The 19335-nt window shown below is 36.7% G+C and overlaps 1 protein-coding gene across 4 annotated transcripts in view; it reads left to right on the top strand.

Moving 5' to 3' along the window:
- LOC109071936 (semaphorin-6D-like) overlaps window positions 1–19335 on the top strand; it is a 140833-nt gene that overhangs the window by 112732 nt on the left and 8766 nt on the right. For 3 of the 4 annotated variants that reach the window (XM_042772679.1, XM_042772677.1, XM_042772678.1), the window contains 7 exons: window positions 210–365; window positions 595–768; window positions 4141–4278; window positions 6858–6935; window positions 11945–12003; window positions 13143–13193; window positions 16872–17024. In XM_042772679.1, the coding sequence (XP_042628613.1) occupies window positions 210–365; window positions 595–768; window positions 4141–4278; window positions 6858–6935; window positions 11945–12003; window positions 13143–13193; window positions 16872–17024 (809 nt within the window). The remainder of the gene's footprint in view (window positions 1–209; window positions 366–594; window positions 769–4140; window positions 4279–6857; window positions 6936–11944; window positions 12004–13142; window positions 13194–16871; window positions 17025–19335) is intronic. The other variant, XM_042772680.1, reaches the window with a different exon arrangement.

Consider the following 19335-nt stretch of genomic DNA (forward strand, 5'->3'; position numbering starts at 1 on the left):
TTATTTAAATTGAAATAATATTTCACAATATTACTGTTTTTACTGTATTTTAAAAAAAATGAACATGAAAAACATGAGATGGTTGGAATGGTTCTTGTTAATTGTTTGTGTGTGAGCTGTTTTTGTAGATCATTTCCATTAGCCTTCATGGGAAAAGTCTGAGCAGGTAGAAGTGTTATTGTTTTTTGTTTTTCTGTATCTCTCTCTAGGCCGGGGTCCTGTGCTGGTGATGGCCCTGCTGCTGGTTATAAGTCGTCCACAGATTTCCCTGATGAAACTCTTACATTCATTAAGTCTTATCCACTAATGGATGAGGCTGTACCTTCTGTCAACAACCGACCCTGCTTCACACGAACCACTAGCAGGTATGCACACACAAACACACATTCTCCAACAGAAATTATACACTTGACCACTCATTATTTTAGCACTCTGTGTCTCTCTTTATTTATCCAGTTGTTTTCTTAACATCTGCATTTCTTTCTCCAGAGAAAAGGCAACTGTTATTAGTGTTATATAAGCATTTAGTGTTGTAATGGGAAGACATGTTTTAGATTAGTTTTGTAGACTAATTAGCTTATGTTCCTGACGTAGGTTCAAGCTGACCCAGATCGCTGTGGATACAGCAGCTGGCCCATATAAGAACTACACGGTTCTGTTTCTGGGATCAGAAAATGGACGAGTTCTGAAGATTCTCGCCAGCATGCATCCAAACTCCACCTACAGCACGCAGGTTTTGGAGGACATAGATGTTTACAACTCCAACATGTGAGTTTTATTGCACGCATGCACTCCTTTTTTGCGACGTTATGTTATTTTGTTTGCCAGCACTGAAAAATAAAAATAAAAATATTTTTTGTTGTTTAATGTGCATCTATGTAGCATTTTGGACCAGTAAGTTTTCACTGTGGGAAGGGCTACAATAGAGCGCAACAGTCAGATTCCAGAAGTAAAAATCTCCATAGAATAATCGATTTTTTAATTATAATTTATCAACCATTAAAGACAGACCTACTATGAGCTGGAGTGTTTGTAATCAATGATATATGGAAAATGAAAAATGATTGTGTTTAACAGTGGAATTCCTGGTTAATTTTGCAATTAAATCTCCACCAATCAAAGAATCACGACAAGAAAATCTAAATACTTTAGTGCCCATCCATTGCCAAGAAAGCACTGCAAATGACATATGGTATATTTTTTTATATACATTTATATAAAAAAAATATAAATAATTAATTCAGTTAGTTTGTTTCTCGTTTTTTTAATTCTCAGTGCTTCTTGGGACTGTGGTACACACTGTTGTACCTTTTGTTGTGTCTTTTTGTCTGATTTCCCAATACTTTTTTGCTTCAAATTAAAGTTTGTAACTGGTTGGTTTAGTTCATGACATAACTCTTCAACAGATACTTTTTTAATTGCTATGAGAGACATACTTCTGAAACCAAGGCTGCTGAAAAAAAGGGGTAGTACAATGGGATACTATGAGACAAACAGGAAACCTAAGGGAGAGGAGAGAGGGGAACAGGACTGGGAAAAGATCTTGAGGACTCGCCCGAGGCACTGCTAAACCATATGTCAGAGCACTGCCCACGAGGTTATGGCTCTGATGCTGATCTGCATTTTGATTGAGTTTATTCTAGAATTCACATGAACCGGACAAGCCTGAGAAATAGTGTGAGTTTAGTGAGTCGGTAGTGAGTTTTTAGTGTGAATTGAGCTGAAGATGTAAAATTGTTGATTCAGCTGTCAGATATTGATTATTTGAAATATTTTATTGAAACAGTTTCAGAGATTTCAGTTTTTATTCAAGTAGATAAGAGCTATATCAAGATGGCTGCTGAGTGGACTGACTTGCCGTAAAGGGACTTTAGGTCTACCCAGAGCAGGAAACCAAGCAACAGAGAAAATGTCACTTGTCTGAGCAAACACAACTTCACCTGGAAGGTTTTTACAAACACATCTTCACTGTTCAACTCTTTTTCATGCAGTTCACACTCACTGACGGGTCTCAGGCAAACATAAACATGCACACACATAACCCCAAACTCAATGTTGACAGAGGCGTTTGATTAAGAGAGAATCACTCCTGCAGTAAATGGGACGGATGGTACGTGTGGAGCTGTAATTGTACTCCTGGGATCTTGCCCATGTTTGTGTTGCTCTTGTGTATCTGACAACCAGCCTCAACTCCAGCTGAGACTCACAAGTTCCACAACAAAATGTGACCACATCTTCAAGCAGCATTGCTCACTTTTTCCCCTGAAAACCCCACCTCACGTAAAAGTTACCCTTTGGGAATAACACTTAACATGATGAAAAGGATTTATTTTGATTATTACAGATACTGAGGAAGATGAATTGCAGTCATCCTTATGGCATGACGTTCTTCAATCAGCTCAATGGGGGTGACTCATCTGAGTGACACACACATTGGAATTCTTTCTATATTGGGTTTTTCTTTTTCTTTCTTTTATTGGGGATGGCTTTTTCCTTCAATCAGAGAGAAAGGTTTGCCCTCGACCTCCATTAAAACCACTTTCAATGTCCTTTTGAACACAAAATAAGATAAGAATCCGGAGCTGCTCTTTTTCATAAAATGAAAGCATACTGTGACCAGGAGGACATGACTACTCTATATTTAAAGTTTTGTTATATATATGTTTATATAGTCTTTATTAATTTGTATTATTAGTCATGTTAGTACATTAAGATGCAATAGATGAAAATGACAAATATTGTCTTGGCCCCGAGCTAAAATACAATAAGTTTTGGTTATATTTTATTTTCTATTACACTACGGCGTTGTTGAATGCTCGAATGTGATTTTCAGGGAAACGAACAGCTAAAGTAGTTCCAGGCAGGTCTTGACCGCATACCGTCTCCAGATCAATTCGCCAAATGATTCAGTTATTTCAGAGGTCCTTACAGCCTACAACAGCAGAAGAACCAAAACCCACAACAACACTGACCAAGCAAATTAATTAAGTAAACAATATGATAAAAATGATCAATTATTCCCATGTTTTTGCCACAAAATTACATTTAATTATGTACGAAAAGCATATACTCTCTTTCTCCCGCTCTCTCCTTACAAACGCAAACGCATACAGTACAGACACTTACACAGACGGAAACATGCACAGAAACGTGTTGTCAGCATTGCTCTGATGATTTTATTAGTTAAATAGCTTAACAACTTAAAAGATACATGAGATTTCTCACTAGCGAGGTAATAACGGCACTGTTGTTGGAGCAGATGAACTTACAGTTTCGCTATTAGTAAAGACACTCCTGCCGAATGCTATGAGGGGCCATATAGGCCATAATTATAGAAAAGGGTCTTACAAACACTACTGAAATGAAAAACATTGATCGACCATAGTGAAATTTATTCATACGCATAACTGAAAAAACTCTTACTGTACATAGGCTACGCTATAGTGAAAACATTGATCAACCATAGTGAAATTCATTCATACACATAACTGACAAACCTCTTATATACGCTAGTGCAAACATTGATCAACCATATACATTCATATGCATAACTGAAAAATCTCTTACAAACATGAGTGAAATGAAAAGATCAACCTTAGAGAAATAAATTCATACGCATAACTGAAATGAGAAAAGATTTTAGTAGTTGATAAGAGCTAAATTCACTTTGTGCCCACACTTCTGTTTAATTTGTCTCACTAATTCGGCAATGGCGGTTAGTCATAACGAGTTGTCTGAAGCTATCAGTAATTATCATCAGTGATAATAGTGATAATAGTCGTCAATTGTTCCTTACTTATGTTTGTAGTTTTAGTTAACTATAATAACCTGCCGCGTATGACACAAATATGGTTAAAATTGTTTTCAGTTTATTTTTCACACTACAAATTGAAGGGCATTGCATTGTGGGATACAGTATTTTGTGCACTGTACTTTGGTTGTATACAGCACATTTTGTACAATGTACTCTGTAATCTATTTATTCCATGCATTCAGGAAATATGCCTATTACATTTTTTGTAGTAGTAGCTTTCAATTCATAACATAGCCTTTATTAGTATTAATGTTTTATGTGCATATATGGTACTTTTGGACCCTCTTTAATGGCATACGAACACAAAACACCTTTTCTCTCTTCAGGTGTAATGTACGTGGTGAGGACCGGAGGATTTTGGGATTGGAGTTGGACAAGGACCATCATGCCTTGTTTGTGGCGTTCTCAAGTTGCGTGATCCGTGTTCCACTCAGTCGCTGTTCTGACTACGGCGACTGCAAAAAGTGAGTGAAGTTAAACCCAGGCCCACAATCATTTGCATTAAATATGTATTACATGTGAGAGCACTTAATTTATACAATGCTGTACTACACCTTTAAGTGTCTTATACTATTTTAATCAAGTAAACTCGTAAGTGTTACTAACGTAGAGTAGATTAAAACATTTATTGAAGGTGGAACCAGCATCACAAACTCTATTGATGATTCAGCGCAGCAGCTCAGTCCTCAGAGAAAAATTTATGACAGCCATGCAGGAATCTTCTGAAAAGTCCTATGTGCTGGATCGCTTTGATCTATTATGGATCAGGTCCTCCATAAGTGCACTGAAAGCAGTGTGTGTTTCCAAAGAAATGCATTCTTAAATGCATTCAAATTTAAACACAGATGGATTTTAGAGGGCAAAAGGTTTTAGCTTGTAGCTTTGTAGCCACAGAGAAGGGTCGTCATTGATGTAGACGTGTTTCCTCCATTACATGCTGCAGTCTTCCAGCCAGCATCACGACATGCTGCGACTACTCACACGCAAATCAGAGCCATCTGATTGGCCACAGGCCAAGACACAGCATACAATCCTCTTTTTTTTTCAGACAGCTGTAGTTTGAGCAAGCTGATAGACTGTATTTCCTTATAAAACATCTCCAAATCCTATCAGGGAATTTCAGTCCCAATTTCTTTCCAAAAACAATCCCAATGTCTGATAAAGCCATGTCTTAACTTTTTACCAATCTGTTAGCTCATGCCTGCTCAGCCTCAGGAGAAACAATCACACGGGATTCTCTGTGGACTTGTGAGAAAACATTATTTTTTTCTCTCTGTTTTTTTTCTCACTAAATTGTTTTCACGCACATCGAGTGCTGGATGCAAAAACAGCTGTGTTTGTTTAGATTCAAAGAGTTTTTTTGTTTTTGTTTTTTTCCTAAAAGAACAAAAGAAGTTTGTTGTGGTCGAAGAGCTTATTTCTTTGAGCCTCCAGTATTCAAAGTTTAACACTGTTTGTGTAATTTCTGTGCATCATCAAATGTTATTTGCAAAAATAACATTTTTTAAAGGTTTCCCCAAACTATCTGGTATTGGTCGGTCAAAAAGATAGACCTGCCCCAAACTCACACTATTGGTTGAGACACTGTTGCCATGTTGCCAAGACAGAGACACAAGTTTACACTTTTTCAAGAAAATCAAGCTACAAATGAGTTACTTATAGTTGTTTATGTATTTTCAAAGAAAATCACACTCTCTATGTTTACGTATTTCCTGTTAAAACTGGAAGTTTGTGTGGAAAATATTAAAGGGTTTGTGAGTTGTTGTTGTTTTTGTTTGTTTTTAAGCCAATGGTTGGCTAACGAATGCGACTTGCTAGTTGGCTGCAGGTGTTATTAGGGTGAGACACATTCTCATTCTAAAAAAACATCTTATTGGACAAAAATCTGTGCAGTGCAGGTTGAGTCATCAATATTTTTTTTTTTCAGTTCTCTCAGAAGAGAAAGACTGAATTTTAAACATGTTTGTCTGGTATATAGTTTATTTTATAACTACTTTTTCAATGTGGCAGTAAGCTATTTCTTGTGAATGTGCGAGACTTTATCAGCCGCTATACTGTAGATAAATAATTTAAGGAATAACAAAGTACAGTGAACAATAAACTATTGTGCTACAGATGACTGTGTTAATGATTAAACTAATAAATTAAAATATAATGAATAATGGCAGTTTTCAACATCAAACAGCATACAGTAACAGACTGTAAACTCAAATCGGCTATAAACTGTCATCGGCTGACATTGAAAGGTTTTCACAGTCAGTTAAAAATTGCCCGTATACTCTCTTACTTTAAAAATAATGTGGATATACTATTCAAGTAGTAATTTTGACCATTTTTAGTAGATCATTAGCATATAGATGACTTTAAACCTAATGGACAGACTAGCTACCCAACTCTATTTTTGCTTTAATTTTCATTTAAACTGGGATAAAGGAAAGAATTTCATCATTTTAACACTTCTAACCTTTAACATTAGATAAAGTGCTAAAGCATAGCAACCCACAGGCATAGCATGGGGAAATTAACAACCTGTGAAGAGGAAAAAATAGCAGAAAAATGGTGACCTCTCTATTTCACTCTGACTCGCATGTAGTCACCTCACCCATGCTTTTTTGTCTTTTCTGTCTTTCTCTCTCTTTCCGTCTCTCTTTCCATCTGTCTCTCTCTCTCTCTGTTTCTCGAAGCGACTCGCCAGCTCTGCCATGTATCTGAATCTCAGTTGGCCTCTGGCAAATATAACACTCCTGTCAATCATGCAACACAAATACACACACAAACACACACACCTGACTATACAGCAGTCAGTTTCTCTCTTTCTCTTTTCCCTCTCAGTCTGACTGAGTGTCTGACCAGGAAGAGGCTATAATGCTTTGTTATGGAGATGCTGTGTCTGGCTGTCCCTTCCAGCTTGTCACATACACTTGGAGAGAGAGAGGGGGAAAAGGGAAATTGGGGGGAGTATGGAGACAGTGAGCGAGGAAAACGCACACAACCTTTCCAGCACATGTGGTACGAGTTAACTCTGTGTGTGTGTGTGTTTTAGGAGCTGTCTGTCCTCGCGAGACCCTTACTGCATCTGGCTGAGCGTGGGGAACTGTGCTTCAGTGGCGCCGGGATTCAAGTGAGTTAAAGCTACATCACGCAACCCTTCTATTAGTCCTGCCATGGTAAACGCATTTACAGTTCATTAGAATAAAAGAAGCTACACAGCTACTGAATTCTGTAAATAAGTTTTCTAATTCGTGACGTGTTTTCTAAAAGTTTAAACTGTTTTAACTTTGCATGGCATTCTATACATCTCTTGTGTGAGACGCGAGTGCAGCAGTCATATTTGTCCGTCTAAAAAATGCGCTGAATATGTGTGTGTGTGAATTGCATTGATCTCTGGCTGAAAGGGCATACGCCACCATTTTATACAATATCCGCTTGTGCCAGGGATGTATCTAAGGATGCATTTAAAAAAAAACAGATTGGAATTTGTTGCACACATGTACACACAACAATATGGACGAGATACAGCTGCTATTTTGGTTCATTAAAAAAATTAAAACCCTTGTACTCGAAGTGAAAATTGTGAGAGTCTTATTATTAACTTATTTTTAACATGCTATTGCTGATCGGTGTGTTTATCTACACACCAAACAAATCCTGCGACAGATGTAGGAATTCAATGATTTTATTTAGCTGAATGCATTTAATTTAATGGCCATTTTTATGCACTTTCTCTGTAACCTGGTCACAGTCTTTAATGATATTTTCTGGCCATAAACTCAATTATTGGTTCTTAATGTCCTTTAATGTGTCCTAATGTGAGTATTGATCTCTATAAACTGACATGGGGAATCATTTCATCTTGAACTCATGAAAATTAGTACATACACAGCAGATTTCCAGACCGCTGCCAACAAAATGGACGGAACTTTTTGAGAGTGCTTTTCAGGGTCCCAGAAGAGCTTTGGTGCACTCCAGCATTCAATTATATGCTTCCATAGCCAAACTTATGTCAGAGTCATACATCTTATGCTGTCAGATGCCATAAAGTCTTCTATAATCATACAGCGCATTTGAATTATAAAGAGGTCTAGTATCTTGGCTAAAATCTAGAATTCTGGATTCTGTCATAGAAACCAGATGCAACAGCACTGAAAATGTAGAACTGATATAGATAGAATGATAGAGTGTTTTAAAGTTTATCAATAATGCCTTAAAAATACAATAAACCAGATCAGTTACAACACAAATCAAATACTCTTTCATTCAAAAGTTAGTTTGTCAGTTTGTACGTTTATTTATAGAAATTAATGATCAAACACACAAAAAATTAATCAAACAGACCAGAAGTGGCTGTAAAAACATATAAAATATTACAAAAGATAATGATTTCTGAAGGATTATGTGACACTGAAGACTCAAGTAATGGCTACAGAAATATTCACCTTTGCCATCACAGGAATCAATTACATTTTTAAAATATGTTAATATAGAAAATGGTTATTTTAAAAGATAAATCACTTACTGACCCTAAGCTTTTGATCGGTAGTGTAAATGGGCTGTTGTTCATCACTGGGTTGTTGTTACAGTAATTCAAGGAGTCTTGTTTTCACATCCCAAATAATTGTACTATTTGTTTGGTAGTGGGGCGCATTTAACTGTATTTTATTTTGTGATTTCACTACATTGATTAACTTGACCTGCTCTGATTGCCATTATAAACTTTGAGTCCATCAGTTCTACACTTTTTGCAATCAGACCATCGGATGCTTCAGATGTGGCTGAAATCATTATGTCCAAATTGATTGGTTGGAGTTAGTTTCAGGAGTCACATGAATAAAGTGGCCCCTTCTGGTGGGCTTTTGGCCTGAATAAGCTGAACTTCAGGCTGACTTTAAGTCTGGCGACATGAAACTTGATAAAGGCAGAACAAGAAATAAGACAAGAGAAAACTCCAAAGTGTGTTTAAATGCTAATCAGCATCTAATGAAATTCTGCAAGACTGAGAGGGTGAAATGTAAGAAAAGAGGGCAATAGATGTACGATGGTAATACTCTGACTTTCTCATTTTTAGAAATGCTCTGCGGCTTGTTTTTTGCAGCATACTGTGGATAGGAGAATATGAAGAAAAATATGATTTTATTATCTTTTGGGATATTTTCTCTGCGTGTTCTCCTTTTCCCTATTCGCTCTCTCCCAGGGGCAATTTAATCTCCATGTGATAAGACAGAGTGTTTGTGCTAATGTGTGTGTGTGTGTGTGTGTGTGTGTGTGTGTGTGTGTGTGTGTGTGTGTGTGTGTGTGTGTGTGTGTGTGTGTGAGTGTGTTGGCCAATTCAGGTATAATGAAAAGCATGCATCTCAGAGGCATATTGATGTTCAGATATTATCCACCTGCAAGATCCCAATTTACCACTTTATGCAGGAATTTTTTTTTCTATCTTGTCCTTCCATTTATCCTTCAATATGAGATGAAGTCATCCCCGCTCTCTCTGTCTTTCCCTCTCATTCTGTCACTCTCTCCTCTCTCAGGTTAATGGAAATAAGGACTTTAAATCATGTCAGGTAGAGAGGGCTGATTCTCAGATAGATTGAATATGCAGGGCAGGGTGAGGTAGGAGAACAGCAGGTATCTCAGCAGGGCTGAAATGGGCTGCCAGTGTTAGATGAAAAGTTATGTGTTTGTACACAAGCTTGTTTTTTCTCCTGAATCTTTTTTTAGAAGTCATTATTGTATATTTTGCTCCACAAAAATATTGATTCCACTCAGATCAAATATGCTAAAAATTAAATCTGAAATTTTTAATTTAATTTAATTTAATAAATCTGACAAAATATTTAAGAGGGAATTAAGTTTATGCATATATTTAAATTGTAAAGACATTTTGTTTAAAAATGTAATAAATGGCATTCATTTTAAAGTACTACAATTAAAAGTAGGAGCAATTTTCATTCAGAAATTGTCACAATTAATTACAATAAAACAGCAAGTGACAAGTGATTTAACTATGTTGAATGACTGAAGTTGTATTTTCTTTTAAAACATACTCTAATTATCTTATTTTTTTCTTTTTACAAATTCATACAATTATTTTTTACAGTGTAATACTCCCTTCAGCTCATCTACATTAGTTTCGCCAAATGAATTGCACCAGGCACATGCCACTTTTTGTGCACCTCAATTTATTGTAAACTAATTTACATAAACGAAGACACCTTTGCCCTGAAATGAATGACAATAATTATGCACTAATAATTAAATCAGCGCATTTAGCACCTGAACTGAATTGCAAGGTGTATAATGGATAAGATGCACACACAAAGTGTTTTTGGACAAAAGTGGCATGTAGTGATTTTCGTGAATCCTGATTTTGGATTCAGGTACAGAGTTGTGTGCTCTATTAGACCACAGCCCTCTGATCTAATCATGTCTCCATGGTAACACGGAGAGGAAGCAAAAGCCGACAGAACACGTTATGCGTCTGTGTGTGCGAGATGTCACTCAGGTACTCGGCAGTGAGCAGTAATGACACACTCGCTTCTGTGATGCCAGGAGCAGCCGAACATTGCAGTCGCTCAGAGCAACGTGTCACCGTGGTTACGCTGTGAGGCTGCATGAGTCAGCAATGTCCCTCTCAGTAAACATATTCTCTTAAAGCAACACTATGTAACTTTTTCTGTGTTCAGAATTTGCCAAATGTATATAATGAGCGAATACATCATAAATTCATCTGCCAAACCACCTTTTTGTTTTATCCCAAATCACTACGGTATATTTAGAATAAGTGATTATTTTTGGACTATTGTAGCCTGTTCGGCGTCATTACCGCTGCGTAGTAACACATGCCTGCGTGAATCGCCATAGACATAAACTTGGAGAAGTAGCTCCGGTTAGAATGTTCTTCAGCAGGATGCGTACATTTCTGTTTATTAACCGCTAGAGCACCAAAATGTACATAGTGTTGCTTTAAAATTGTACTTAGTATGCTGTTTTGCCCAAACACTCATTTTCTTCAAACAAAGGTTTTTACATCGGAAATAGACTCAAAACTGAAGGTGCTTCTATTTATTGACACTTGTGCGCTTGAATGAATAAAACTCCCCATAGCTTGTTCCTCTAATTTGACATGTGAACGCATTAATTACATATGTGCACGTTGAATTCATTCAGCGTTTAAAATTTGGTGCTTGATATTTGTGTGATGATTTTAAATGATGTGTGAAATGACTGTTGTACATCAATATATTTAATAAATAATAAATAAAAAATTAATAGATTTATATTTAAAATACATCTAATAATATATATATATATATATATATATATATATATATATATATATAAACATCAAACCTGAAATCTTATTTTGTATATTATGTATATACATATTTTTAGCAGCATTAAAGCCTTTTTTTTTTTTTGTTACAATATATATTTATTATATTTGTTTTTGCACTATTTTTCAGTACATATTTTTGGAAACCAGCCCACGTCATTGTGGCACCCAAAGCGTCATGAACGAGATGAGTCAGTCTCCATCTCTCCATGAAACTGCGTTTGTCACAAAAACATACGCGTAGTGAATATTTTCATTATTATGGCTTAATGCGAGGAATGTTCCTCATATGAGTCACCAAATGCAGTTCTGGATGTGTATAAAAGTAGATAACTTATGTTAATAAATCATCTACTGAGGAAAATAAGTTGTTACAACTAGTTGTACGGTCTTACAGTTAGATTTTAATCTCTAATATGTTGTAGTTCCTATAAAATTGCTAAATTTACTCTAATTTCTTGCTTAATTAACTTTACATTTTTGCTTATGTATAAATACTGTATGAATACATTTGCATTTTTTTTTTATGGCTGCTAAATCACAGCTGTCAGTCATGGTATAGAGGAAGTGTCCTTGTATGTCAGACACTCAAGCTTCAATCACATTGTAACATGTTATTTCCCTTTACAGTTGCTTGGAGAGGCAACAACAGATTGCTGACAGCACAACTAATTAGAGGGCTCATTCAGGGAGAGGCTCACAAAAGAATGATTGTCACTCCCTTGTCCTCTTTCTCACTCTTTCTCCTGCTTACTCTCTTCTTCTCTCTGTTCTGTTGTTCTCCCTCTCTGTCTCTGTCACAGGTCTGGATTTGAGCAGTATGTGGAGAGTGGATATCCTCAGTACCCAGACAGCTGTCACGGTGAGTTCCAGACAGTCCGAGCTCCCAGAGATCATAACTCATTCACACCATTATTACATCCCTACACATTCCTGCTACAACTCCACTTCTGTTCTGAAGACTTCTAGAACCCTAGAACCTTTCTGAGGGAATCTCATGGAACATGTCCAGGTCATGTTTCTCTCCAGGAAGGAAAAATACATAAAGAAATCACATTTTGCAACCTCTTTGAACAGTGCAAGGTTTTTATGCATTTTGGCATTTTTTTTTATTTTATTTTTTTTATGACAGTTAAGAGACTCTCCCCAAAATGGCATTATTTAAATGTTAAATCATATTATCATTTAATTGATGCTGATTTTAATAGATTATAATATAGTGTACTTAAGCATTCAAAAGAAAATAACTTAATTTAGCAAAGATACATTAAATTGATAAAAAGTCAAAAAGACGATTCATATTGAAAAGAGAATCCTGTATCATGATTTTTAAAAAATCAACTTTTCAGCTGTGATAATAACCAAATCAGCAAATTAGAATAATTTCTGAAGGATCATTGGAGACTGAAGACTGGAGTAATGGCTGCTAAACATTTAGCTTTGACATCACAGGAATAAATTCCCTTTTAAAATATATTCAAGTAGAAATAAGTTATTTTAAATTCTAATTATAATTCACAGTATTACTGTTTTGACTGTGTTTTTGTTTAATGAATAGTGAGCATAAACACTGCTTTATCTGTCATGAAATTAATGTCACACACAAACCACACACACACAAAAAAAAAATTAAATCTTAAAAGTACATTTCATTTTCTTTATGAAAAAAAGTTTTTTCGCTTTTCACATTTTTGATGCATTGTACCAAAGTTAGCCTATGGCAAATTTTCGACTTCAGTCCCATATGTAATAGTCTGCATGTAATATGTAATAGAATGCATTATGTACATTCTTGTACTGTAATTGCAAAATTGGAAGAAATTAAAGTGATCATCATGATATAAAACCCCTTAACCATAGTAAAATTTCTGTAATGCAATACGTTACTATAAGTTTAATAAATAATTTTATTTATAGTAAAAAACACAAAGAATAATAATAAAGTTAATTAGCCTGACTGTAGATCTTCTTGATCTTATTCATCTTTTGTTCTTTCTGTAGATGTCTTGGCCACGACTCGCAAGCAGAACCCTGCGGTGGACTCTGCATATGGTCAGTGCACTAATTCAATCTCATAAGCATTAAATTCAGCCATTCAAATTGCTTTAGTAAATGGATACACTTTGTCCAGCCATAATCACAATCATGTTCATATCCATTGACCATTTAAAGCAGAAATTTTATGTCCAGCCATTATATTCTGCAAAGTTGGGTCTATTATTAAACAATAGGCACAGATTGCTATTATTGTTTTTTTCACATTGTGTAGCTGATCTATTCGTGTGAATATTACATCATGTCTTTTTTTTATATCCGACAGTTTGCCTTTCACGCACACATGCATAAATCTTCAATCTGTCCCGTTCTGACCTCTGAGCAGCTCTTACAACAGCTCACAGAGAGGCGATAGCTTCCCAGATCAATAGAGTCTGTTACACAAATGACCCGCAGTGAGGCTGCAGGCTGCAGATCTGGACAGCAGACAGAAATGTCCTGCAGGGCTGTGGGCTGTATCAGAGAGCTCTGAGCAAGAGCTTTGGAGGAACAACTGAAAATCACGATCTGACAAATTAATTTTCTCACTGAGTGGATGTGTGACGGTATGTCTGTGTGTGTGTGTGTGTGTGTGTGTGTGTGTGTGTGTGTGTGAGAGAGAGAGAGAAACAGAGGGTGTGTATATTGTGTTAGATGGTGCATGTTTATGAAAGATAGTGAGCATATGTGTGTGTTTTGGAAGGAGAGAGGAAGCACGTGAAAGAGGGAGGGAACGTATGCGTGTGGTTGAAGAGAGAAATAAAAATGTGCAGGGTTTGTTTTTCTTTTTTTGCGAAATGTGTTATATTTCAGGCAGTCGTGAACTAATACTAGCTGACAGCTTGGCCTGTGTGTGTGAAAGTGTGTGTTAACATCCCTGGGTGGTGTTGTCTGGTTTTGCTTCTAAAGCGTGCCAGTGGATACAGTGTGATCCGGGTCAGAGCGTACAGCTATTGTACCACACACAGTGACTCTCTCTCTCTCTCACACACACACACACACACACACACATACGCATCAGAGCTTCCCGACCTCTGTGGATCATATGAAATATCCAGTACATTTCTTAAAATCCTTGAATTACATGAGGTTATTAGCACAGATGAGTTTTAGTAAATAAAACATTTCCAAGTCACCTGCTTTGTTCAGTGCCAATGTTTTCTGAGCTGATTATGGTCCTAAATATTTCTAAGTCCATCAGCCAGTTAGAGAGAAGTGAATAACTCCCTGGTGACCCCCTACATTTTCTTTCTGTCTGTTTTCACAGTATTGGAGGGAAGGAAGAAAAAGATAATGATAAAGAATAGATTAATGAAGAAAGAATAGATTCACAAAGAAAGAACAGATTAAAAAAATAGTTTCATGAAGAAAGAAAAAATTCATGAAGGTAGAAGGATTAGATTAAGGAAGAAATTACAAATTAGGGAAGGAAGGAAAGATTAATGAAGAAAGAAAGAATGGATTCATGAAAGAGGGAAGGAAGGAAGGAAGAATAGATTAAGGAAGAAACAAATAATAGATTAAAGAAGGAAGAGTAGATTAATGAAGAAAGAAAGAAAGAATAGATTAAGGAAGGAATGAAAAACCTTGGCCCTAAGGAAAGTATAAGAGTTTAAGAAAAGGAATGGAAGGAAAGATTAAGGAAATGGAGAGATTAAGAGAAGGAAGAAAGGACAGTGATTAAAGAAGGGAGGATGTGAGAGAGATCAAAGAGGAAGGCAGAAAGGAAGGAGAGAGAGGATGGGAGTGTGTGTATTGGGCTGCAGTGTCATGGATGTGTGGGATGCTGGTCAGAGTGTCCCAGTGCTCCTCTCTGTGAAAGAGCACACAGTGGGTGCACACATTCATTGAGCTTCCCCACCGCTTCATTCAGCCTCCACAGCTCCACTTCCAGCCACTGAAAATGACACGGCAGTGCAGCTTCTCACCTCACGCTGAGACAAAGCATCCCAGGGCACCATGGCAGGGTAATTAGAGCTCTACCTGCATTCAAGAGAAGTCATTACATCTTCAGAACTCTCGCCATCTTCCCACTGTGTGATAAAGCCATCCCATTGTGAAAGGTGGATGAAAATTCCCACAATGCACCACTGTTTTCCGACAGCTCTTTTCTTCCGGCACCTTTTTAATAGAATGAAAACAGAACGATAATAAAAGCGTCCCATGTGCCAGAGCGGAGCTCCCCTGTTGATCGGTCACTGTGTGGCACAGATGGCAAGATGACAGGCTTTATTTGGAGCTGGGCAAGCGGAGGATGGGCTCCACGTTTGGCCCCAGACAACTGGCTGCTGCTGATGAGTACTGTGTGCCGCTACATTAAGCATTAGTCCTGTGATGGAGTTTTTCACAGCAGCCCGAGCCAAAGGACGTGGAGTCTTTCAGAAAGAGAACTCCGCAAGGTCACTGGTACTTAAAGTCGCCAGGGAACGAGGAGAGCTAAATCTCAGAATCAGACTTATAAGGATATCCTCAAAGTATGTGGTCCGCAAGTATGTTTGGAATCAGCACTTTGTGGGGGAATAGATGGAAAAGGAGAAAGGGAGGGGAGACTGTTAAACTGTTCAAAAAGAAGCTTCTGTGAGATTAGCTCAGTTCAGATCAAATGCCTCCAAGTTTCGATTCTGCAATACTCTGTGGGCTAGAAATTCATGTGGTGCCACAACAAAACAAAGAAAATGTTATATTGATTTTGCTGCAAGAAGGTTTTTTTTTGTTTGTTTTTTTTTTACATGATTTGTACTGCACACTTCACAGAAACTTTACAACTTCTGAAATCTTTTACTGAGCTATTTAAAGGGATAGTTCATACAAGAATGAAAATTCAGTTATTTACTCACCCTCATGTTGTTACAAAACTGTATAACATACTTTCTTCAGTGGGAATGCAAAAGGTGACTGTTGTTTTGTTTTGTTTTGTTTTGTTTTGTTTTGTTTTGTTTTGTTTTTTGTTTTGTTTTGTTTTGTTTATCATCCACTCAGTGGAAGTAAGTGGGGTCCAGTGTTGTTTTCAGTGTTAATTCAGTTCTATTAACATTCTATTATATTATTTATTAGAATTATATTTTTTACATTTTCAGTTTTCATTTTAGTTTGTTTTTTGTAATTTTGTTATGGGATTTTTGTTTTTTTATTTCTTAAATTATTAAAAAAAAAAATTAAAGTAATTTTACTTCAGTTTAAACATTAATTCAGTTTAAACTTGTTTTAGTATTAAAGTTTTTTCATCTAATATTTATATTATATTTTATTTCAGCTCTCTTTTAATTAATAAAAATGATACTTGATAGTTTGTTTTATTTAACATTAACAACATTTGTTGTTTTGGTCTCCATCGACTGTCATTATATGGACAACAGTTCTTCAAAATATCTTCTTTAAACCCCAAACTGAAAATTGTCCTTATTTTGTTATTACTCCCATGTTACTCCAAACTGTATGACTTTCATTCTCCTGTGGAACTAAAAGAAAATATTTTTAAGAAAGTCAGTGAGGTCCAAATCAACCTGGTTTCAATCAAGTTTATTAATGACATGAGAATGATGACATAATTTTTGGATGAACTATCCCTTTACTGATATTTTACAAAATGGAAATATATTGAACCCTTTAATAAAATGGATGTTTTCCTGATTTAAAATGCATTTTATGGATATTTCTCAAAAGTAACTCTGTTGCCCCCTTCCAATACAACCACAGGAAAGACCTCACCCACAAGCGCCAGCACAACCAATCAGGGACCAGCTCTGCCTAAAGTCAAGGGTGTCCCTGAGACAGGTACCCGCCCCGAGGAGGGGAGGCGGGGAGGGCAGGGTTCTCCTGACTTGAAGCCAGGAAGTGTGGAGATGGAGGGTAAGGGGGTGGGGAGAGGCCCTTGATTCGTTTTCTGTCTTCTAGCTTCCCTTTGTCCCAAGTTTAAACTTTTTTTCTAGCGCTGTATTGGATTCTGCTGCATGGCCCCACAGCTGCACACAACACAAAATACACTCACAAAGAAACAAAAATGAAAGAATCCCAAAGAATGAAAGAAAAGTGCACACTCATACACATCAACATGGAGATGCGAACAAATTCTCTTTCCTAAAAAACCCTTTGAGTCAGGCAATCTGCGAGTCTGTGTTCATCTCACTCGACCTTTCCTGTTGTTCCTGCTAGACAAACAAAAAGAACAAATTGTCTGCAGTTGCCTTTTTTGTTTTAATACATTTAAGGCTACCCTACATCTCCAAAAGTACTTTGTCTGGTTTCCACTCATGTGTCCCTGGCTGAAGTTTGCTAGAATCCAGCAAAATGATCATAATTCCTGTGCCTACTGCTATGATCATCCACTCAGCCTGTAATGAGAAGCACCAGCAGTCGATAAATAAGCAGTGACTACAGGCCCACGGGCAGACGCTGCCTGATAGAAATTTCCAGCGTGCAATCTATTCAGCCGTTTGGTCAAGAGCAGTCACACACTCATGCAATCAAACGACCTGCAGACAGGAGAGGTTCGGCGGTATAGTCACAACGCACCTTATATCTCCCTCTCGTCACCTCTCAACTCATCCCTCAATACCCTGTTGTTGAGAGGTAATGTGTTAATACACACGGAGTATTGTGAACCTCAGAGGGCTGATGGTTTTTCACACCCTGCCTTTATGTGGCATTATTTATTCTAGCTAATGAAATTAAAATTATACAACAGCTGCTTCAAGTTAAAGCAACAGTTCCTTATCTGTTTTTGGCATTTCAGACAGAGTATGTCAGTGATGCTGAGTGGATCGTTTGTCACACTTTTAGTCTTTCAATAAAAATATCCTTTAAATTTATTCAATATTTTGTACTAAAATATTTATTTGGTGAAAAAAATCTAATTAAATTAATATTCCAATATTCTGTATATTAATCTAAACGTATTTGCATTTATTAAAAATGTAAAACTGAAATTATTTTATGAGTGCACCATTATAATGATCTTTATGCTTTATTAATTGTGAGTGTTTCAAGCATGTTGTTACAGAAAGAGGGTATTCACAATATGACTTACAGTAAAAATTCTTCACATTCTATTTTGTCATTTCGTGCAGATGCAAGCTGTAATATTGCATTAATGTTGATTAATCTCATTAGTAGTATGCGTTTGAGTGAGTTATTTTATTTTATTCTTTATATTTTTGTAAATGGTATTTTTTTTTATTTAAAATATATTCATTGTAAATTAACAATCTTTGTGATATTTTTGTCGTCATTACGAAAAATATTTTTTCAGTAATTTCGTTGACCAAATTAAATAGCTAGATCTCAACTCAAGTCAGTTATATGAGCTATGAGTTAAAATGTCATTTACTAATGATTCAGTCTTTACCTTTATTTACAGTCTGCATCATCACGGTTTATTTTAGTGCACAGTGTCAGAGTCAAGCGATCCATTCTATTTCTACATCTTTAGGTAGTGTTGACTTAAGCATGCATGCTTGAATCTCTCTCCCTATGTGTATGTGTGTGTATATATATATATATAAGGAAAGCGATAATGATGTCTGCTGAAACTAAACCTCTATTTGTTCTGAGTTGGCGGCTGCCAAGTCCATGCCGCTCGTTAAGGTTATTTTAAACACACCTTCTCGCAGGTCATTCACACACTCGAATAAGTGCTATGATGGCAGGAACTCTGGCCCCCCGATAATTTGCGTGAGTGTTGGAGGACGGACTGCCATGAGAGGGTGGGCGGATTCTGAAACTCATTAAAACACAGTTGAAAATGAACTGACAATGAACTCCAGCTGAACTCCGGTCTGAAGATGCATTCAGTCCTGCAGAAAGGCTATTAATACCATGGCAGGGGGAGAAACAAAGAGAGAGCCTGAGGTTTATAGAGTCAGCGAGGGATGGAAACAAGTTGAAATTGGGTGGAAGACACTGAGGAAGTGGAAAGATAATGGAAAAAGACGGAGTGAGGAATCTGCTGATTTTGATTCCAATCATACACAAACAAGCCTCCAATAATTTTTTTTTAAAATCCACTCAACTGCAACTGCTTTAATCTACTTTATAGGAGCTCTGCTCCCGAAAAGAGCAAAGTGACGTCCTTCTCATTAAAGTGTTTCTTGTAAATGTCACAGTCAGCCTGCCGCCCATGTAGCCAGAGCCAGGTAATAATGTCCATCACCAAAGGTCACAA

The sequence above is a fragment of the Cyprinus carpio genome, chromosome A16 (assembly GCF_018340385.1).
Source record: "Cyprinus carpio isolate SPL01 chromosome A16, ASM1834038v1, whole genome shotgun sequence".
NCBI lineage: Eukaryota > Metazoa > Chordata > Actinopteri > Cypriniformes > Cyprinidae > Cyprinus > Cyprinus carpio.